The sequence below is a fragment of the Somniosus microcephalus genome, chromosome 5, assembly GCF_052327205.1.
Source record: "Somniosus microcephalus isolate GS21.2 chromosome 5, FLI_Smic_1.0, whole genome shotgun sequence".
NCBI lineage: Eukaryota > Metazoa > Chordata > Chondrichthyes > Squaliformes > Somniosidae > Somniosus > Somniosus microcephalus.
Window position 1 is genome coordinate 2,486,147 of NC_140991.1, and position 20,887 is coordinate 2,507,033.

The 20,887-nt window shown below is 51.4% G+C and overlaps 1 protein-coding gene across 1 annotated transcript in view; it reads left to right on the forward strand.

Annotated features, from left to right (window-relative positions):
* LOC147116804 (plectin-like) overlaps positions 1 to 20,887 on the forward strand; it is a 138,939-nt gene that overhangs the window by 63,936 nt on the left and 54,116 nt on the right. Inside the window, exons 11-12 of the mRNA XM_085987166.1 lie at positions 383 to 544; positions 3,341 to 3,445. Coding sequence (XP_085843292.1) covers positions 383 to 544; positions 3,341 to 3,445 — 267 coding nt within the window. The remainder of the gene's footprint in view (positions 1 to 382; positions 545 to 3,340; positions 3,446 to 20,887) is intronic.

Sequence of the window (20,887 nt, forward strand, 5' to 3'; positions counted from 1 at the left end):
AGTCCCTCTGTCTCTCAGTCCCTCTGTCTCTCTGTCCCTCTGTCCCCCGTCCCTCTGTCCCCCTGTCCCCCTGTCTCTCTGTCTCTCTGTCCCCCTGTCTCCCTGTCCCTCTGTCTCCCTGTCCCTCTGTCTCTCTGTCCCCCTGTCCCTCTGTCCCCCTGTCTCTCTGTCCCTCTGTCCCCCTGTCTCTCTGTCCCCCTGTCTCTCTGTCCCCCTGTCTCTCTGTCCCCCTGTCTCTCTGTCCCCCTGTCTCTCTGTCCCCCTGTCCCTCTGTCTCCCTGTCCCCCTGTCTCTCTGTCCCCCTGTCTCTCTGTCTCCCTGTCGCGCCATCACACTGGCCTCTTGCTGATTTAACACTGACTCTAAAGTTTTATTGATCTAGAATTCCTCCAAGTCCCGTCTACGTAATCTGGAGAGCTTGAACACATTTGTTTCCATGGCGACCAAGGAGTTAATGTGGCTGAATGATAAGGAGGAGGAGGAGGTGAATTACGATTGGAGTGAGCGCAATACCAACATGGCGGCCAAGAAGGATAATTACTCGGTACGAGTGAGATATTCACTCACTGTCCATGATATCAACAGATTGAGGTCAATGGGTAATGGTGTGTGTGAGGTCTCGGCAAGTGTGAGGTCTTGGTGAGAGTGAGCTCTCGGCATGTGTGAGGGTCTTGGCGAGTGTGAGGTCTCACTGAGTGTGTGAGGTCTCGGAGAGTGTGAGGTCGCGGCGAGTGTGAGCTCTCGGCGAGTGTGAGGTCTCGGCGAGTGTGAGCGGTCTTGACAAGTGTGAGGTCTTGGCGAGTGTGAGGTCTCGGCGAGTGTGAGCTCTTGGCGAGTGTGTGAGGTCTTGACAAGTGCGAGATCTCGGTGAGTGTGTGAGGTCTCAGCGAGTGTGAGCTCTCGGCGAGTGTGAGGTCTCGGCGAGTGTGTGAGCTCTCGGCTAGTGTGAGGTCTCGGTGAGAGTGTGAGCGCTCGGTGAGTGTGTAATCACAGAATCACAGAAACCCCACAGTGCAGATAGAGGCCATTTCGGCCCATCGAGCCTGCACCGACACATATCCCACCCGATCCCCATAACCCCTACACCAACACATATCCCACCCTATCCCCGTAACCCCACGTATTTAATCCCCCTAACACTAAGGGTCAATTTATCATAGCCAATCAACCTAACCCGCACATCTTTGGACTGTGGGAGGAAACCGGAGCACCCGGAGTAAACCCACGCAAACACGGGGAGAATGTGCAAACTCCACACAGACAGTCGCCCGAGGCCGGATTCGAACCCGGGTCCCTGGCGCTGTGAGGCAACAGTGCTAACCACTATGCCACCGTGCTGCCCGTAATGTCTCAGCAAGTGTGAGCGCTCGGCGAGTTTGAGCACTCGGTGAGTGTTAGTCCCGGCGAGTGTGAGGTCTCGGCAAGTGTGAGGTCTTGGCGAGTGTGAGGTCTCGGCGAGTGTGAGGTCTCGGTGAGAGTGTGAGCGCTCGGTGAGTGTGTAATGTCTCGGCAAGTGTGAGCGCTCGGCGAGTGTGAGGTCTCAGTGAGTGTGTGAGGTCTTGGCGAGTGTGAGCTCTCGGCTAGTGTGAGGTCTCGGTGAGAGTGTGAGCGCTCGGTGAGTGTGTAATGTCTCGGCAAGTGTGAGCGCTCGGCGAGTGTGAGGTCTCAGTGAGTGTGTGAGGTCTTGGCGAGTGTGAGCTCTCGGCTAGTGTGAGGTCTTGGTGAGAGTGTGAGTGCTCGGTGAGTGTGTAATGGCTCTGCAAGTGTGAGCGCTCAGCGAGTGTGAGCATTCGGTGAGTGTCAGTCCCGGCAAGTGTGAGGTCTCGGTGCAAGTGCGGGATCTCGGTGAGAGTGTGAGATCTCGGTGAGTGTGTAATGTCTCAGTGAGTTTGTGAGGTCTCAGCGAGTGTGAGCAGTCAGTGAGTGTGAGTCTCGGCGAGTGTGAGCTCTCGGTGACTGTGTGAGGTCTCGGCGAGTGTGAGCTCTCGGTGAGTGTGTGAGGTCTCAGCGAGTGTGAGCAGTCGGTGAGTGTGAGTCTCGGCGAGTGTGAGCTCTCGGCGAGTGTGAGGCCTCGGTGAGTGTGAGGTCTCGGCGAGTGTGAGTCTCGGCGAGTGTGAGGTCTCGGCGAGTGTGAGGTCTCGGTGAGTGTGTGAGATCTCGGCGAGTGTGAGCAGTCGGTGAGTGTGAGGCTCGGCGAGTGTGAGCTCTCGGTGAGTGAGGTCTCGGCGAGTGTGAGGTCTCGGTGAGTGTGTGAGATCTCGGCGAGTGTGAGCAGTCGGTGAGTGTGAGTCTCGGTGAGTGTGAGGTCTCGGCGAGTGTGAGGTCTCGGCGAGTGTGAGGTCTCGGTGAGTGTGTGTGTGAGCTCTTGGCAAGTGTGAGCAGTCGGTGAGTGTGAGTCTCGGCGAGTGTGAGCTCTCGGTGAGAGTGTGAGGTCTCGGTGAGTGTGTGAGGTCTCGGCGAGTGTGAGCTCTCGGTGAGAGTGTGAGGTCACGGCGAGTGTGAGGTCTCGGTGACTGTGTGTGTGAGCTCTTGGCAAGTGTGAGCAGTCGGTGAGTGTGAGTCTCGGCGAGTGTGAGCTCTCAGTGAGAGTGTGAGGTCTCGGTGAGTGTGTGAGGTCTCGGTGAGTGTGTGAGGTCTCGGCGAGTGTGAGCTCTCGGTGAGAGTGTGAGGTCTCGGTGAGTGTGTGAGGTCTCGGCGAGTGTGAGCTCTCGGTGAGAGTGTGAGGTCTCGGTGAGTGTGTGAGGTCTCGGCGAGTGTGAGCTCTCGGTGAGTGTGTGAGGTCTCGGTGAGTGTGTGAGGTCTCGGCGAGTGTGAGCTCTCGGTGAGAGTGTGAGGTCTCGGTGAGTGTGAGGTCTCGGTGAGTGAGGTCTCGGTGAGTGTGAGTCTCGGCGAGTTTGAGCTCTCGGCGAGTGTGAGGTCTCGGTGAGTGTGTGAGATCTCGGTGAGTGTGAGCAGTCGGTGAGTGTGAGTCTCGGCGAGTGTGAGCTCTCGGTGAGTGTGTGAGATCTCGGTGAGTGTGAGCAGTCAGTGAGTGTGAGTCTCGGTGAGAGTGTGAGCTCTCGGTGAGAGTGTGAGGTCTCGGTGAGAGTGTGAGGTCTCGGTGAGTGTGTGAGGTCTCGGTGAGTGTGTGAGGTCTCGGTGAGTGTGTGAGGTCTCGGCGAGTGTGAGGTCTCAGCGAGTGTGTGAGGTCTCGGAAGTGTGAGGTCTTGGCTTGTGTGTGCTCTCAGTGAGTGAGAGAGGTCTGGGTGAGTGTGAGGTCTCGGCAAGTGCGAGGTTCTGGTGTATGCTCTCAGCGAGTGTGAGCTATCGTTGAGTGTGTTTAATCTCTGCGTGTTAACAGGGGCTGATGAAGGAACTCGAGTTCAAGGAGAGGAAGGTGAACAGTATTCAGAACACAGGGGACAAGTTGCTACGAGAGGGTCACCCTGCCAAGCAGACAATTGAGGTAAGGAACCATCGGCGCTGGACCAGTGCATGCTTCTCAGGGAATGCTCTCTGCTCTAATCCCACCTCTCAGCCTCTCCCCGTATCCCTGTAACTCCTCCTATTCTACTAGGTATCTGACACCCTGTGCCCGTATCACTTACCTCTGGTTAATACAGTCCATATTCTCATAATCTATCCAGACAGTGAACAATTTTTCACTGTTGAACCTCTCAAGACCTTACAAAATGTTGAAACCATGTCTTAGATTCAGAATATTCTCCACTCTCAACCTACCCTCCCTTTCTCGGTCCCATTGTGTGAACCTTCACTGCCAACTTTCCCTGACTCCACTACCCTTCCTCCCATTGGTACTCTCCCGTGTTTCACACTGTCACTCTCTCGTGTTTCACACCGTCACTCTCTCGTGTTTCACACCGTCACTCTCCCGTGTTTCACACCGTCACTCTCTCGTGTTTCACACCGTCACTCTCCCGTGTTTCACACTCTCACTCTCCCGTGTTTCACACTCTCACTCTCCCGTGTTTCACACTCTCACTCTCCCGTGTTTCACACCGTCGCTCTCCCGTGTTTCACACCGTCACTCTCTCGTGTTTCACACCGTCGCTCTCCCGTGTTTCTCACACTCGCTCTCCCGTGTTTCACACTGTCGCTCTCCCGTGTTTCACACTGTCGCTCTCCCGTGTTTCACACTCTCACTCTCCCGTGTTTCACACCGTCACTCTCTCGTGTTTCACACCGTCACTCTCCCGTGTTTCACACCGTCACTCTCCCGTGTTTCACACTCTCACTCTCCCGTGTTTCACACTCTCACTCTCCCGTGTTTCACACTCTCACTCTCCCGTGTTTCACACCGTCGCTCTCCCGTGTTTCACACCGTCACTCTCTCGTGTTTCACACCGTCGCTCTCCCGTGTTTCTCACACTCGCTCTCCCGTGTTTCACACTGTCGCTCTCCCGTGTTTCACACTGTCGCTCTCCCGTGTTTCACACTCTCACTCTCTCGTGTTTCACACCGTCACTCTCTCGTGTTTCACACCGTCGCTCTCCCGTGTTTCACACCGTCACTCTCCCGTGTTTCACACCGTCACTCTCCCGTGTTTCACACCGTCACTCTCCCGTGTTTCACACCGTCACTCTCCCGTGTTTCACACCGTCACTCTCTCGTGTTTCACACCGTCGCTCTCCCGTGTTTCACACCGTCACTCTCCCGTGTTTCACACCGTCACTCTCCCGTGTTTCACACCGTCACTCTCCCGTGTTTCACACTCTCACTCTCCCGTGTTTCACACTCTCACTCTCTCGTGTTTCACACTGTCGCTCTCCCGTGTTTCACACTGTCACTCTCCCGTGTTTCACACTGTCGCTCTCCCGTGTTTCACACCGTCACTCTCTCGTGTTTCACACCGTCACTCTCCCGTGTTTCACACCGTCACTCTCCCGTGTTTCACACTCTCACTCTCCCGTGTTTCACACTCTCACTCTCCCGTGTTTCACACTCTCACTCTCTCGTGTTTCACAATGTCGCTCTCCCGTGTTTCACACTGTCACTCTCCCGTGTTTCACACTCTCACTCTCCCGTGTTTCACACTGTCGCTCTCCCGTGTTTCACACTGTCACTCTCCCGTGTTTCACACTCTCACTCTCCCGTGTTTCACACTGTCGCTCTCCCGTGTTTCACACTGTCGCTCTCCCGTGTTTCACACTCTCACTCTCCCGTGTTTCACACTGTCGCTCTCCCGTGTTTCACACTGTCACTCTCCCGTGTTTCACACTCTCACTCTCCCGTGTTTCACACTGTCGCTCTCCCGCGTTTCACACTCTCGCTCTCCCGTGTTTCACACTCTCACTCTCCCGTGTTTCACACTGTCACTCTCCCGTGTTTCACACTGTCACTCTCCCGTGTTTCACACTCTCACTCTCTCGTGTTTCACACTCTCGCTCTCTCGTGTTTCACACTGTCGCTCTCCCGTGTTTCACACCGTCACTCTCCCGTGTTTCACACCGTCGCTCTCCCGTGTTTCACACCGTCACTCTCCCGTGTTTCACACTCTCACTCTCCCGTGTTTCACACCGTCACTCTCCCGTGTTTCACACCGTCGCTCTCCCCGTGTTTCACACCGTCACTCTCCCGTGTTTCACACTCTCACTCTCCCGTGTTTCACACCGTCGCTCTCCCGTGTTTCACACTCTCGCTCTCCCGTGTTTCACACTGTCGCTCTCCCGTGTTTCACACTGTCACTCTCCCGTGTTTCACACTGTCACTCTCCCGTGTTTCACACTCTCACTCTCTCGTGTTTCACACTCTCACTCTCTCGTGTTTCACACTGTCGCTCTCCCGTGTTTCACACTCTCACTCTCCCGTGTTTCACACTCTCACTCTCCCGTGTTTCACACCGTCGCTCTCCCGTGTTTCACACCGTCACTCTCTCGTGTTTCACACCGTCGCTCTCCCGTGTTTCACACTCTCGCTCTCCCGTGTTTCACACTGTCGCTCTCCCGTGTTTCACACTGTCACTCTCCCGTGTTTCACACTCTCACTCTCTCGTGTTTCACACCGTCGCTCTCCCGTGTTTCACACCGTCACTCTCCCGTGTTTCACACTCTCACTCTCTCGTGTTTCACACCGTCGCTCTCCCGTGTTTCACACCGTCACTCTCCCGTGTTTCACACTCTCACTCTCTCGTGTTTCACACTGTCGCTCTCCCGTGTTTCACACTCTCACTCTCGTGTTTCACACTCTCACTCTCTCGTGTTTCACACTCTCACTCTCCCGTGTTTCACACTGTCGCTCTCCCGTGTTTCACACCGTCACTCTCTCGTGTTTCACACCGTCGCTCTCCCGTGTTTCACTCTGTCACTCTCCCGTGTTTCACACTCTCACTCTCTCGTGTTTCACACTCTCACTCTCTCGTGTTTCACACTGTCGCTCTCCCGTGTTTCACACCATCACTCTCTCGTGTTTCACACCGTCACTCTCCCGTGTTTCACACCGTCACTCTCCCGTGTTTCACACTCTCACTCTCCCGTGTTTCACACTGTCGCTCTCCCGAGTTTCACACTGTCGCTCTCCCGTGTTTCACACTGTCTCTCTCCCGTGTTTCACACTGTCGCTCTCTCGTGTTTCACACTGTCGCTCTCCCGTGTTTCACACTGTCACTCTCCCGTGTTTCACACTCTCACTCTCTCGTGTTTCACACTCTCACTCTCCCGTGTTTCACACTGTCGCTCTCCCGTGTTTCACACTGTCGCTCTCTCGTGTTTCACACTGTCGCTCTCCCGTGTTTCACACTGTCACTCTCTCGTGTTTCACACTGTCGCTCTCCCGTGTTTCACACTGTCACTCTCTCGTGTTTCACACTGTCGCTCTCCCGTGTTTCACACTGTCGCTCTCCCGTGTTTCACACTGTCGCTCTCCCGTGTTTCACACCGTCGCTCTCCCGTGTTTCACACTGTCACTCTCCCGTGTTTCACACTCTCACTCTCCCGTGTTTCACACTGTCGCTCTCCCGTGTTTCACACTGTCACTCTCCCGTGTTTCACACTCTCACTCTCCCGTGTTTCACACTGTCGCTCTCCCGTGTTTCACACTGTCGCTCTCCCGTGTTTCACACTCTCACTCTCCCGTGTTTCACACTGTCACTCTCCCGTGTTTCACACTCTCACTCTCCCGTGTTTCACACTGTCGCTCTCCCGTGTTTCACACTGTCACTCTCCCGTGTTTCACACTCTCACTCTCCCGTGTTTCACACTGTCGCTCTCCCGTGTTTCACACTGTCGCTCTCCCGTGTTTCACACTCTCACTCTCCCGTGTTTCACACTGTCGCTCTCCCGTGTTTCACACTGTCACTCTCTCGTGTTTCACACTGTCACTCTCCCGTGTTTCACACTCTCACTCTCCCGTGTTTCACACTGTCGCTCTCTCGTGTTTCACACTGTCACTCTCCCGTGTTTCACACGGTTGCTCTCCCGTGTTTCACAATGTCGCTCTCCCGTGTTTCACACTCTCACTCTCCCGTGTTTCACACTGTCACTCTCTCGTGTTTCACACTGTCACTCTCGTGTTTCACACTGTCGCTCTCCCGTGTTTCACACTGTCGCTCTCCCGTGTTTCACACTGTCGCTCTCTCGTGTTTCACAATCACTCTCTCGTGTTTCACACTGTCGCTCTCCCGTGTTTCACACTGTCGCTCTCCCGTGTTTCACACTCTCACTCTCCCGTGTTTCACACTCACTCTCTCGTGTTTCACACTGTCGCTCTCCCGCGTTTCACACTCTCGCTCTCCCGTGTTTCACACTCTCACTCTCCCGTGTTTCACACTGTCACTCTCCCGTGTTTCACACTGTCACTCTCCCGTGTTTCACACTCTCACTCTCTCGTGTTTCACACTCTCGCTCTCTCGTGTTTCACACTGTCGCTCTCCCGTGTTTCACACCGTCACTCTCCCGTGTTTCACACTCTCACTCTCCCGTGTTTCACACCGTCACTCTCCCGTGTTTCACACCGTCGCTCTCCCGTGTTTCACACCGTCACTCTCCCGTGTTTCACACTCTCACTCTCCCGTGTTTCACACCGTCGCTCTCCCGTGTTTCACACTCTCGCTCTCCCGTGTTTCACACTGTCGCTCTCCCGTGTTTCACACTGTCACTCTCCCGTGTTTCACACTGTCACTCTCCCGTGTTTCACACTCTCACTCTCTCGTGTTTCACACTCTCACTCTCTCGTGTTTCACACTGTCGCTCTCCCGTGTTTCACACTCTCACTCTCCCGTGTTTCACACTCTCACTCTCCCGTGTTTCACACCGTCGCTCTCCCGTGTTTCACACCGTCACTCTCTCGTGTTTCACACCGTCGCTCTCCCGTGTTTCACACTCTCGCTCTCCCGTGTTTCACACTGTCGCTCTCCCGTGTTTCACACTGTCACTCTCCCGTGTTTCACACTCTCACTCTCTCGTGTTTCACACCGTCGCTCTCCCGTGTTTCACACCGTCACTCTCCCGTGTTTCACACTCTCACTCTCTCGTGTTTCACACCGTCGCTCTCCCGTGTTTCACACCGTCACTCTCCCGTGTTTCACACTCTCACTCTCTCGTGTTTCACACTGTCGCTCTCCCGTGTTTCACACTCTCACTCTCGTGTTTCACACTCTCACTCTCTCGTGTTTCACACTCTCACTCTCCCGTGTTTCACACTGTCGCTCTCCCGTGTTTCACACCGTCACTCTCTCGTGTTTCACACCGTCGCTCTCCCGTGTTTCACTCTGTCACTCTCCCGTGTTTCACACTCTCACTCTCTCGTGTTTCACACTCTCACTCTCTCGTGTTTCACACTGTCGCTCTCCCGTGTTTCACACCATCACTCTCTCGTGTTTCACACCGTCACTCTCCCGTGTTTCACACCGTCACTCTCCCGTGTTTCACACTCTCACTCTCCCGTGTTTCACACTGTCGCTCTCCCGAGTTTCACACTGTCGCTCTCCCGTGTTTCACACTGTCTCTCTCCCGTGTTTCACACTGTCGCTCTCTCGTGTTTCACACTGTCGCTCTCCCGTGTTTCACACTGTCACTCTCCCGTGTTTCACACTCTCACTCTCTCGTGTTTCACACTCTCACTCTCCCGTGTTTCACACTGTCGCTCTCCCGTGTTTCACACTGTCGCTCTCTCGTGTTTCACACTGTCGCTCTCCCGTGTTTCACACTGTCACTCTCTCGTGTTTCACACTGTCGCTCTCCCGTGTTTCACACTGTCGCTCTCCCGTGTTTCACACTGTCGCTCTCCCGTGTTTCACACTGTCGCTCTCCCGTGTTTCACACTGTCACTCTCCCGTGTTTCACACTGTCGCTCTCCCGTGTTTCACACTGTCTCTCTCCCGTGTTTCACACTGTCGCTCTCCCGTGTTTCACACTGTCGCTCTCCCGTGTTTCACACTCTCACTCTCTCGTGTTTCACACTGTCACTCTCCCGTGTTTCACACTGTCACTCTCCCGTGTTTCACACTCTCACTCTCTCGTGTTTCACACTGTCACTCTCCCGTGTTTCACACTGTCACTCTCCCGTGTTTCACACTCTCACTCTCTCGTGTTTCACACTGTCACTCTCTCGTGTTTCACACTGTCACTCTCCCGTGTTTCACACTGTCAATCTCCCGTGTTTCACACTGTCACTCTCCCGTGTTTCACACTCTCACTCTCTCGTGTTTCACACTGTCACTCTCCCGTGTTTCACACTGTCACTCTCCCGTGTTTCACACTCTCACTCTCCCGTGTTTCACACTCTCACTCTCTCGTGTTTCACACTGTCACTCTCCCGTGTTTCACACTGTCACTCTCCCGTGTTTCACACTGTCACTCTCCCGTGTTTCACACTGTCACTCTCCCGTGTTTCACACTCTCACTCTCCCGTGTTTCACACTGTCACTCTCCCGTGTTTCACACTCTCACTCTCCCGTGTTTCACACTGTCACTCTCCCGTGTTTCACACTGTCACTCTCCCGTGTTTCACACTGTCGCTCTCCCGTGTTTCACACTCTCGCTCTCCCGTGTTTCACACTGTCACTCTCCCGTGTTTCACACTGTCACTCTCCCGTGTTTCACACTGTCACTCTCCCGTGTTTCACACTCTCGCTCTCCCGTGTTTCACACTCTCGCTCTCCCGTGTTTCACACTGTCACTCTCCCGTGTTTCACACTGTCACTCTCCCGTGTTTCACACTGTCACTCTCTCGTGTTTTACACTGTCACTCTCCCGTGTTTCACACTGTCACTCTCCCGTGTTTCACACTGTCACTCTCCCGTGTTTCACACTCTCACTCTCCCGTGTTTCACACTGTCGCTCTCTCGTGTTTCACAATCACTCTCCCGTGTTTCACACTCTCACTCTCCCGTGTTTCACACTCTCACTCTCCCGTGTTTCACACTGTCACTCTCTCGTGTTTCACACTGTCACTCTCCCGTGTTTCACACCGTCAGTCTCCCGTGTTTCACACCGTCGCTCTCCCGTGTTTCACACCCTCGCTCTCCCGTGTTTCACACTGTCACTCTCCCGTGTTTCACACTGTCACTCTCCCGTGTTTCACACTGTCACTCTCTCGTGTTTCACACTGTCACTCTCCCGTGTTTCACACTGTCACTCTCCCGTGTTTCACACTGTCACTCTCTCGTGTTTCACACTGTCACTCTCTCGTGTTTCACACTGTCACTCTCCCGTGTTTCACACTGTCACTCTCCCGTGTTTCACACTCTCACTCTCCCGTGTTTCACACTGTCACTCTCCCGTGTTTCACACTGTCACTCTCCCGTGTTTCACACTGTCACTCTCTCGTGTTTCACACTGTCACTCTCTCGTGTTTCACACTGTCACTCTCCCGTGTTTCACACTGTCACTCTCCCGTGTTTCACACTCTCACTCTCCCGTGTTTCACACTGTCACTCTCCCGTGTTTCACACTGTCACTCTCCCGTGTTTCACACTGTCACTCTCCCGTGTTTCACACTGTCACTCTCCCGTGTTTCACACTGTCACTCTCCCGTGTTTCACACCCTCGCTCTCCCGTGTTTCACACCGTCACTCTCCCGTGTTTCACACTGTCACTCTCCCGTGTTTCACACTGTCACTCTCCCGTGTTTCACACTCTCACTCTCCCGTGTTTCACACTGTCACTCTCCCGTGTTTCACACTGTCACTCTCCCGTGTTTCACACTGTCGCTCTCCCGTGTTTCACACTCTCGCTCTCCCGTGTTTCACACTGTCACTCTCCCGTGTTTCACACTGTCACTCTCCCGTGTTTCACACTGTCACTCTCCCGTGTTTCACACTCTCGCTCTCCCGTGTTTCACACTCTCGCTCTCCCGTGTTTCACACTGTCACTCTCCCGTGTTTCACACTGTCACTCTCTCGTGTTTTACACTGTCACTCTCCCGTGTTTCACACTGTCACTCTCCCGTGTTTCACACTGTCACTCTCCCGTGTTTCACACTGTCACTCTCCCGTGTTTCACACTCTCACTCTCCCGTGTTTCACACTGTCACTCTCCCGTGTTTCACACTGTCGCTCTCCCGTGTTTCACACTCTCACTCTCTCGTGTTTCACACTCTCACTCTCTCGTGTTTCACACTGTCGCTCTCCCGTGTTTCACACTCTCACTCTCTCGTGTTTCACACTCTCACTCTCCCGTGTTTCACACTCTCACTCTCTCGTGTTTCACACTGTCACTCTCCCGTGTTTCACACTGTCACTCTCCCGTGTTTCACACTGTCACTCTCCCGTGTTTCACACTGTCACTCTCCCGTGTTTCACACTCTCACTCTCCCGTGTTTCACACTGTCGCTCTCTCGTGTTTCACACTGTCACTCCCGTGTTTCACACTCTCACTCTCTCGTGTTTCACACTGTCACTCTTACGTGTTTCACACTCTCACTCTCCCGTGTTTCACACTGTCGCTCTCTCGTGTTTCACAATCACTCTCCCGTGTTTCACACTCTCACTCTCCCGTGTTTCACACTCTCACTCTCCCGTGTTTCACACTGTCACTCTCTCGTGTTTCACACTGTCACTCTCCCGTGTTTCACACTGTCAGTCTCCCGTGTTTCACACCGTCGCTCTCCCGTGTTTCACACCCTCGCTCTCCCGTGTTTCACACTGTCACTCTCCCGTGTTTCACACTGTCACTCTCCCGTGTTTCACACTGTCACTCTCCCGTGTTTCACACTGTCACTCTCCCGTGTTTCACACTGTCACTCTCCCGTGTTTCACACTGTCACTCTCCCGTGTTTCACACTGTCACTCTCCCGTGTTTCACACTGTCACTCTCCCGTGTTTCACACTGTCACTCTCCCGTGTTTCACACTGTCACTCTCCCGTGTTTCACACTGTCACTCTCCCGTGTTTCACACTGTCACTCTCCCGTGCTTCACACTATCACTCTCTCGTGTTTCACACTCTCACTCTCTCGTGTTTCACACTCTCACTCTCTCGTGTTTCACACTCTCACTCTCTCGTGTTTCACACCGTCACTCTCTCGTGTTTCACACCCTCACTCTCTCGTGTTTCACACCCTCACTCTCTCGTGTTACACACTCTCTCTCGTGTTACACACTCTCACTCTCTCGTGTTTCACACTCTCACTTTCTCATGTTTCACACCCTCACTCTCGTATTTCACACCCTCACTCTCTCGTGTTTCACACTCTCATTCTCTCGTGTTTCACTCTCTCACTCTCGTGTTTCACACTATCACTCTCTCGTGTTTCACACTCTCACTCTCTCGTGTTACACACACTCACTCTCGTGTTTCACACTCTCACTCTCTCATGTTTCACACTCTCTCTCGTGTTTCACACTCTCACTCTCGTGTTTCACACTCTCACTCACTCGTGTTTCACACTCTCACTCTCTCATGTTTCACACTGTCATGTTTCACACTGTCTCGTGTTTCACACTCTCACTCTCTCGCGTTTCACACCATCACTCTCTCGTGCTTCACACCCTCACTCTCGTGTTACACACTCCCACTCTCTCGTGTTACACACTCCCACTCTCTCGTGTTTCACACTCTCACTCTCTCGTGTTTCACACTCTCGCTCTCTCGTGTTTCACACTATCGCCCTCTCGTGTTTCACACATTCTCTCTCGTGCTTCACGCTGTCACTCTCTCGTGTTTCACGCTGTCTCTCTCGTGTTTCACGCTGTCTCTCTCGTGTTTCACACTGTCACTCTCTCGTGTTTCACACTCTCACTCTCTCGTGTTTCACACTATCACCCTCTCGTGTTTCACACTCTCACTCTCTCATGTTTCACACTGTCATGTTTCACACTGTCTCTCTCGTGTTTCACACTCTCACTCTCTCGTGTTTCACACTGTCACTCTCGTGTTTCACACTGTCTCTCTTGTGTTTCACACTGTCACTCTCTTGTGTTTCACACTGTCACTCTCGTGTTTCACACTGTCACTCTCTCGTGTTTCACACTGTCACTCTCTCGTGTTTCACACTGTCGCTCTCTCGTGTTTCACACTGTCACTCTCTCGTGTTTCACACTGTCACTCTCGTGTTTCACACTGTCACTCTCTCGTGTTTCACACTGTCACTCTCTCGTGTTTCACACTGTCACTCTCGTGTTTCACACTGTCACTCTCTCGTGTTTCACACTGTCACTCTCTCGTGTTTCACACTGTCACTCTCTCGTGTTTCACACTGTCACTCTCTCGTGTTTCACACTGTCACTCTCTCGTGTTTCACACTGTCACTCTCTCGTGTTTCACACTCTCACTCTCCCGTGTTTCACACTGTCATGTTTCACACTGTCTCTCTCGTGTTTCACACTCTCACTCTCTCGTGTTTCACACTGTCACTCTCGTGTTTCACACTGTCTCTCTTGTGTTTCACACTGTCACTCTCTCGTGTTTCACACTGTCACTCTCTCGTGTTTCACACTGTCACTCTCGTGTTTCACACTCTCACTCTCTCGTGTTTCACACTCTCACTCTCTCGTTTTTCACACTGTCACTTTCTCGTGTTTCACACTGTCTCTCTCGTGTTACACACTGTCACTCTCTCGTGTTTCACACTGTCACTCTCTCGTGTTTCACACTGTCACTCTCTCGTGTTTCACACTGTCACTCTCTCGTGTTTCACACTGTCACTCTCTCGTGTTTCACATCTCACTCTCTCGTGTTTCACACTATCACCCTCTCGTGTTTCACACTCTCACTCTCTCGTGTTTCACACTCTCACTCTCTCATGTTTCACACTGTCATGTTTCACACTGTCCCTCTCTCGTGTTTCACACTGTCCCTCTCTCGTGTTTCACACTCTAACTCTCTCGTGTTTCACACTCTCACTCTCTCGTGTTTCACACTCTCACTCTCTCGTGTTTCACACTCTCACTCTCTCGTGTTTCACACTCTCACTCTCTCGTGTTTCACACCCTCACTCTCTCGTGTTTCACACCGTCACTCTCTCGTGTTTCACACCGTCACTCTCTCGTGTTTCACACCCTCACTCTCTCGTGTTACACACTCTCTCTCTCTCGTGTTACACACTCTCACTCTCTCGTGTTTCACACTCTCACTTTCTCATGTTTCACACCCTCACACTCGTATTTCACACCCTCACTCTCTCGTGTTTCACACTCTCACTCTCTCATGTTTCACTCTCTCACTCTCGTGTTTCACACTCTCACTCTCTCATGTTTCACACTCTCTCTCGTGTTTCACACTCTCACTCTCTCGTGTTTCACACTCTCACTCAAACGTGTTTCACACTCTCACTCACTCGTGTTTCACACTCTCACTCACTCGTGTTTCACACTCTCACTCTCTCATGTTTCACACTGTCATGTTTCACACTGTCTCTCTCGTGTTTCACACTCTCACTCTCTCGTGTTTCACACTCACTCTCTCGTGTTTCACACTCTCACTCTCTCGTGTTTCACACCCTCACTCTCTCATGTTTCTCACTCTCATGTTTCACACTCTCACTCTCTCGTGTTTCACACTCTCACTCTCTCATGTTTCACACTGTCATGTTTCACACTGTCACTCTCTTGTGTTTCACACTCTCACTCTCTCGTGTTTCACACTCTCACTTTCTCATGTTTCACACCCTCACTCTCTCGTGTTTCACACTCTCACTCTCTCGTGTTTCACACTCTCACTCTCTCGTGTTTCACACTCTCACTCTCTCGTGTTACACTGTCACTCTCTTGTGTTTCACACTCTCACTTTCTCATGTTTCACACCCTCACTCTCTCGTGTTTCACACTCTCACTCTCTCGTGTTTCACACTCTCACTCACTCGTGTTACACACACTCACTCTCGTGTTTCACACTCTCACTCTCGTGTTTCACACTCACTTTCTCGTGTTTCACTCTCTCTCTCGTGTTTCACACTCTCACTCTCTCGTGTTTCACACTCTCACTCTCTCGTGTTTCACACTCTCGCTCTCTTGTGTTTCACTCTCTCTCTCTCGTGTTTCACACTCTCACTCTCTCGTGTTTCACACCCTCACTCTCTCGTGTTTCACACCCTCACTCTCGTGTTTCACACTCTCACTCTCTCGTGTTACACACACTCACTCTCGTGTTTCACACTCTCACTCTCGTGTTTCACACTCTCACTCTCTCTCGTGTTTCACACTCTCACTCTCTCGTGTTTCACACCCACTCTCTCACTCTCGTGTTTCACACTCTCATTCTCTCGTGTTTCACTCTCTCACTCTCGTGTTTCACACTCTCACTCGCTCGTGTTTCACACTCTCACTCTCTCGTGTTACACACACTCACTCTCGTGTTTCACACACTCACTCTCGTGTTTCACACTCTCACTCTCGTGTTTCACACTCTCACTCTCGTGTTTCACACTCTCACTCACTCGTGTTTCACACCCTCACTCTCTCGTGTTACACACTCTCTCTCGTGTTACACACTCTCACTCTCTCGTGTTTCACACTCTCACTTTCTCATGTTTCACACCCTCACTCTCGTATTTCACACCCTCACTCTCTCGTGTTTCACACTCTCATTCTCTCGTGTTTCACTCTCTCACTCTCGTGTTTCACACTATCACTCTCTCGTGTTTCACACTCTCACTCTCTCGTGTTACACACACTCACTCTCGTGTTTCACACTCTCACTCTCTCGTGTTTCACACTCTCACTCTCTCATGTTTCACACTCTCTCTCGTGTTTCACACTCTCACTCTCGTGTTTCACACTCTCACTCACTCGTGTTTCACACTCTCACTCTCTCATGTTTCACACTGTCATGTTTCACACTGTCTCGTGTTTCACACTCTCACTCTCTCGCGTTTCACACCATCACTCTCTCGTGCTTCACACCCTCACTCTCGTGTTACACACTCCCACTCTCTCGTGTTACACACTCCCACTCTCTCGTGTTTCACACTCTCACTCTCTCGTGTTTCACACTCTCGCTCTCTCGTGTTTCACACTATCGCCCTCTCGTGTTTCACACATTCTCTCTCGTGCTTCACGCTGTCACTCTCTCGTGTTTCACGCTGTCTCTCTCGTGTTTCACGCTGTCTCTCTCGTGTTTCACACTGTCACTCTCTCGTGTTTCACACTCTCACTCTCTCGTGTTTCACACTATCACCCTCTCGTGTTTCACACTCTCACTCTCTCATGTTTCACACTGTCATGTTTCACACTGTCTCTCTCGTGTTTCACACTCTCACTCTCTCGTGTTTCACACTGTCACTCTCGTGTTTCACACTGTCTCTCTTGTGTTTCACACTGTCACTCTCTTGTGTTTCACACTGTCACTCTCGTGTTTCACACTGTCACTCTCTCGTGTTTCACACTGTCACTCTCTCGTGTTTCACACTGTCACTCTCTCGTGTTTCACACTCTCACTCTCTCGTGTTTCACACTGTCACTCTCGTGTTTCACACTGTCTCTCTTGTGTTTCACACTGTCACTCTCTTGTGTTTCACACTGTCACTCTCGTGTTTCACACTGTCACTCTCTCGTGTTTCACACTGTCACTCTCTCGTGTTTCACACTGTCGCTCTCTCGTGTTTCACACTGTCACTCTCTCGTGTTTCACACTGTCACTCTCGTGTTTCACACTGTCACTCTCTCGTGTTTCACACTGTCACTCTCTCGTGTTTCACACTGTCACTCTCGTGTTTCACACTGTCACTCTCTCGTGTTTCACACTGTCACTCTCTCGTGTTTCACACTGTCACTCTCTCGTGTTTCACACTGTCACTCTCTCGTGTTTCACACTGTCACTCTCTCGTGTTTCACACTGTCACTCTCTCGTGTTTCACACTCTCACTCTCCCGTGTTTCACACTGTCATGTTTCACACTGTCTCTCTCGTGTTTCACACTCTCACTCTCTCGTGTTTCACACTGTCACTCTCGTGTTTCACACTGTCTCTCTTGTGTTTCACACTGTCACTCTCTCGTGTTTCACACTGTCACTCTCTCGTGTTTCACACTGTCACTCTCTCGTGTTTCACACTGTCACTCTCTCGTGTTTCACACTGTCACTCTCGTGTTTCACACTCTCACTCTCTCGTGTTTCACACTCTCACTCTCTCGTTTTTCACACTGTCACTTTCTCGTGTTTCACACTGTCTCTCTCGTGTTACACACTGTCACTCTCTCGTGTTTCACACTGTCACTCTCTCGTGTTTCACACTGTCACTCTCTCGTGTTTCACACTGTCACTCTCTCGTGTTTCACACTGTCACTCTCTCGTGTTTCACATCTCACTCTCTCGTGTTTCACACTATCACCCTCTCGTGTTTCACACTCTCACTCTCTCGTGTTTCACACTCTCACTCTCTCATGTTTCACACTGTCATGTTTCACACTGTCCCTCTCTCGTGTTTCACACTGTCCCTCTCTCGTGTTTCACACTCTAACTCTCTCGTGTTTCACACTCTCACTCTCTCGTGTTTCACACTCTCACTCTCTCGTGTTTCACACTCTCACTCTCTCGTGTTTCACACTCTCACTCTCTCGTGTTTCACACCCTCACTCTCTCGTGTTTCACACCGTCACTCTCTCGTGTTTCACACCGTCACTCTCTCGTGTTTCACACCCTCACTCTCTCGTGTTACACACTCTCTCTCTCTCGTGTTACACACTCTCACTCTCTCGTGTTTCACACTCTCACTTTCTCATGTTTCACACCCTCACACTCGTATTTCACACCCTCACTCTCTCGTGTTTCACACTCTCACTCTCTCATGTTTCACTCTCTCACTCTCGTGTTTCACACTCTCACTCTCTCATGTTTCACACTCTCTCTCGTGTTTCACACTCTCACTCTCTCGTGTTTCACACTCTCACTCAAACGTGTTTCACACTCTCACTCACTCGTGTTTCACACTCTCACTCACTCGTGTTTCACACTCTCACTCTCTCATGTTTCACACTGTCATGTTTCACACTGTCTCTCTCGTGTTTCACACTCTCACTCTCTCGTGTTTCACACTCACTCTCTCGTGTTTCACACTCTCACTCTCTCGTGTTTCACACCCTCACTCTCTCATGTTTCTCACTCTCATGTTTCACACTCTCACTCTCTCGTGTTTCACACTCTCACTCTCTCATGTTTCACACTGTCATGTTTCACACTGTCACTCTCTTGTGTTTCACACTCTCACTCTCTCGTGTTTCACACTCTCACTTTCTCATGTTTCACACCCTCACTCTCTCGTGTTTCACACTCTCACTCTCTCGTGTTTCACACTCTCACTCTCTCGTGTTTCACACTCTCACTCTCTCGTGTTACACTGTCACTCTCTTGTGTTTCACACTCTCACTTTCTCATGTTTCACACCCTCACTCTCTCGTGTTTCACACTCTCACTCTCTCGTGTTTCACACTCTCACTCACTCGTGTTACACACACTCACTCTCGTGTTTCACACTCTCACTCTCGTGTTTCACACTCACTTTCTCGTGTTTCACTCTCTCTCTCGTGTTTCACACTCTCACTCTCTCGTGTTTCACACTCTCGCTCTCTCGTGTTTCACACTCTCGCTCTCTTGTGTTTCACTCTCTCTCTCTCGTGTTTCACACTCTCACTCTCTCGTGTTTCACACTCTCACTCTCTCGTGTTTCACACCCTCACTCTCGTGTTTCACACTCTCACTCTCTCGTGTTACACACACTCACTCTCGTGTTTCACACTCTCACTCTCGTGTTTCACACTCTCACTCTCTCTCGTGTTTCACACTCTCACTCTCTCGTGTTTCACACCCACTCTCTCACTCTCGTGTTTCACACTCTCATTCTCTCGTGTTTCACTCTCTCACTCTCGTGTTTCACACTCTCACTCGCTCGTGTTTCACACTCTCACTCTCTCGTGTTACACACACTCACTCTCGTGTTTCACACACTCACTCTCGTGTTTCACACTCTCACTCTCGTGTTTCACACTCTCACTCTCGTGTTTCACACTCACTCTCGTGTTTCACTCTCTCACTCTCTCTCGTGTTTCACACTCTCTCTCGTGTTTCACACCCTCACTCTCTTGTGTTACACACTGTCACTCTCTCGTGTTTCACACTCTCACTCTCTCGTGTTACACACACTCACTCTCGTGTTTCACACTCTCACTCTCTCGTGTTTCACTCTCTCTCTCTCCTGTTTCACACTCTCACTCTCTCGTGTTTCACACCCTCACTCTCTCGAGTTTCACACCCTCTCTCGTGTTTCACACTCTCACTCTCGTGTTACACACACTCACTCTCGTGTTTCACACTCTCACTCTCGTGTTTCACACTCACTCTCTCGTGTTTCACTCTCTCTCTCGTGTTTCACACCCTCACTCTCTCGTGTTACACTCTCTCTCTCTCGTGTTACACACTCTCACTCTCTCGTGTTTCACACTCTCACTTTCTCATGTTTCACACCCTCACTCTCGTATTTCACACCCTCACACTCTCGTGTTTCACACTCTCACTCTCTCATGTTTCACTCTCTCACTCTCTCGTGTTTCACACTCTCACTCAAACGTGTTTCACACTCTCACTCACTCGTGTTTCACACTCTCACTCACTCGTGTTTCACACTCTCACTCTCTCATGTTTCACACTGTCATGTTTCACACTGTCTCTCTCGTGTTTCACACTCTCACTCTCTCGTGTTTCACACTCACTCTCTCGTGTTTCACACTCTCACTCTCTCGTGTTTCACACCCTCACTCTCTCATGTTTCTCACTCTCATGTTTCACACTCTCACTCTCTCGTGTTTCACACTCTCACTCTCTCATGTTTCACACTGTCATGTTTCACACTGTCACTCTCTTGTGTTTCACACTCTCACTCTCTCGTGTTTCACACTCTCACTTTCTCATGTTTCACACCCTCACTCTCTCGTGTTTCACACTCTCACTCTCTCGTGTTTCACACTCCCACTCTCTCGTGTTTCACACTCTCACTCTCTCGTGTTACACTGTCACTCTCTTGTGTTTCACACTCTCACTTTCTCATGTTTCACACCCTCACTCTCTCGTGTTTCACACTCTCACTCTCTCGTGTTTCACACTCTCACTCACTCGTGTTACACACACTCACTCTCGTGTTTCACACTCTCACTCTCGTGTTTCACACTCACTTTCTCGTGTTTCACTCTCTCTCTCGTGTTTCACACTCTCACTCTCTCGTGTTTCACACTCTCACTCTCTCGTGTTTCACACTCTCGCTCTCTTGTGTTTCACTCTCTCTCTCTCGTGTTTCACACTCTCACTCTCTCGTGTTTCACACCCTCACTCTCTCATGTTTCACACCCTCACTCTCGTGTTTCACACTCTCACTCTCTCGTGTTACACACACTCACTCTCGTGTTTCACACTCTCACTCTCGTGTTTCACACTCTCACTCTCTCTCGTGTTTCACACTCTCACTCTCTCGTGTTTCACACCCACTCTCTCACTCTCGTGTTTCACACTCTCATTCTCTCGTGTTTCAC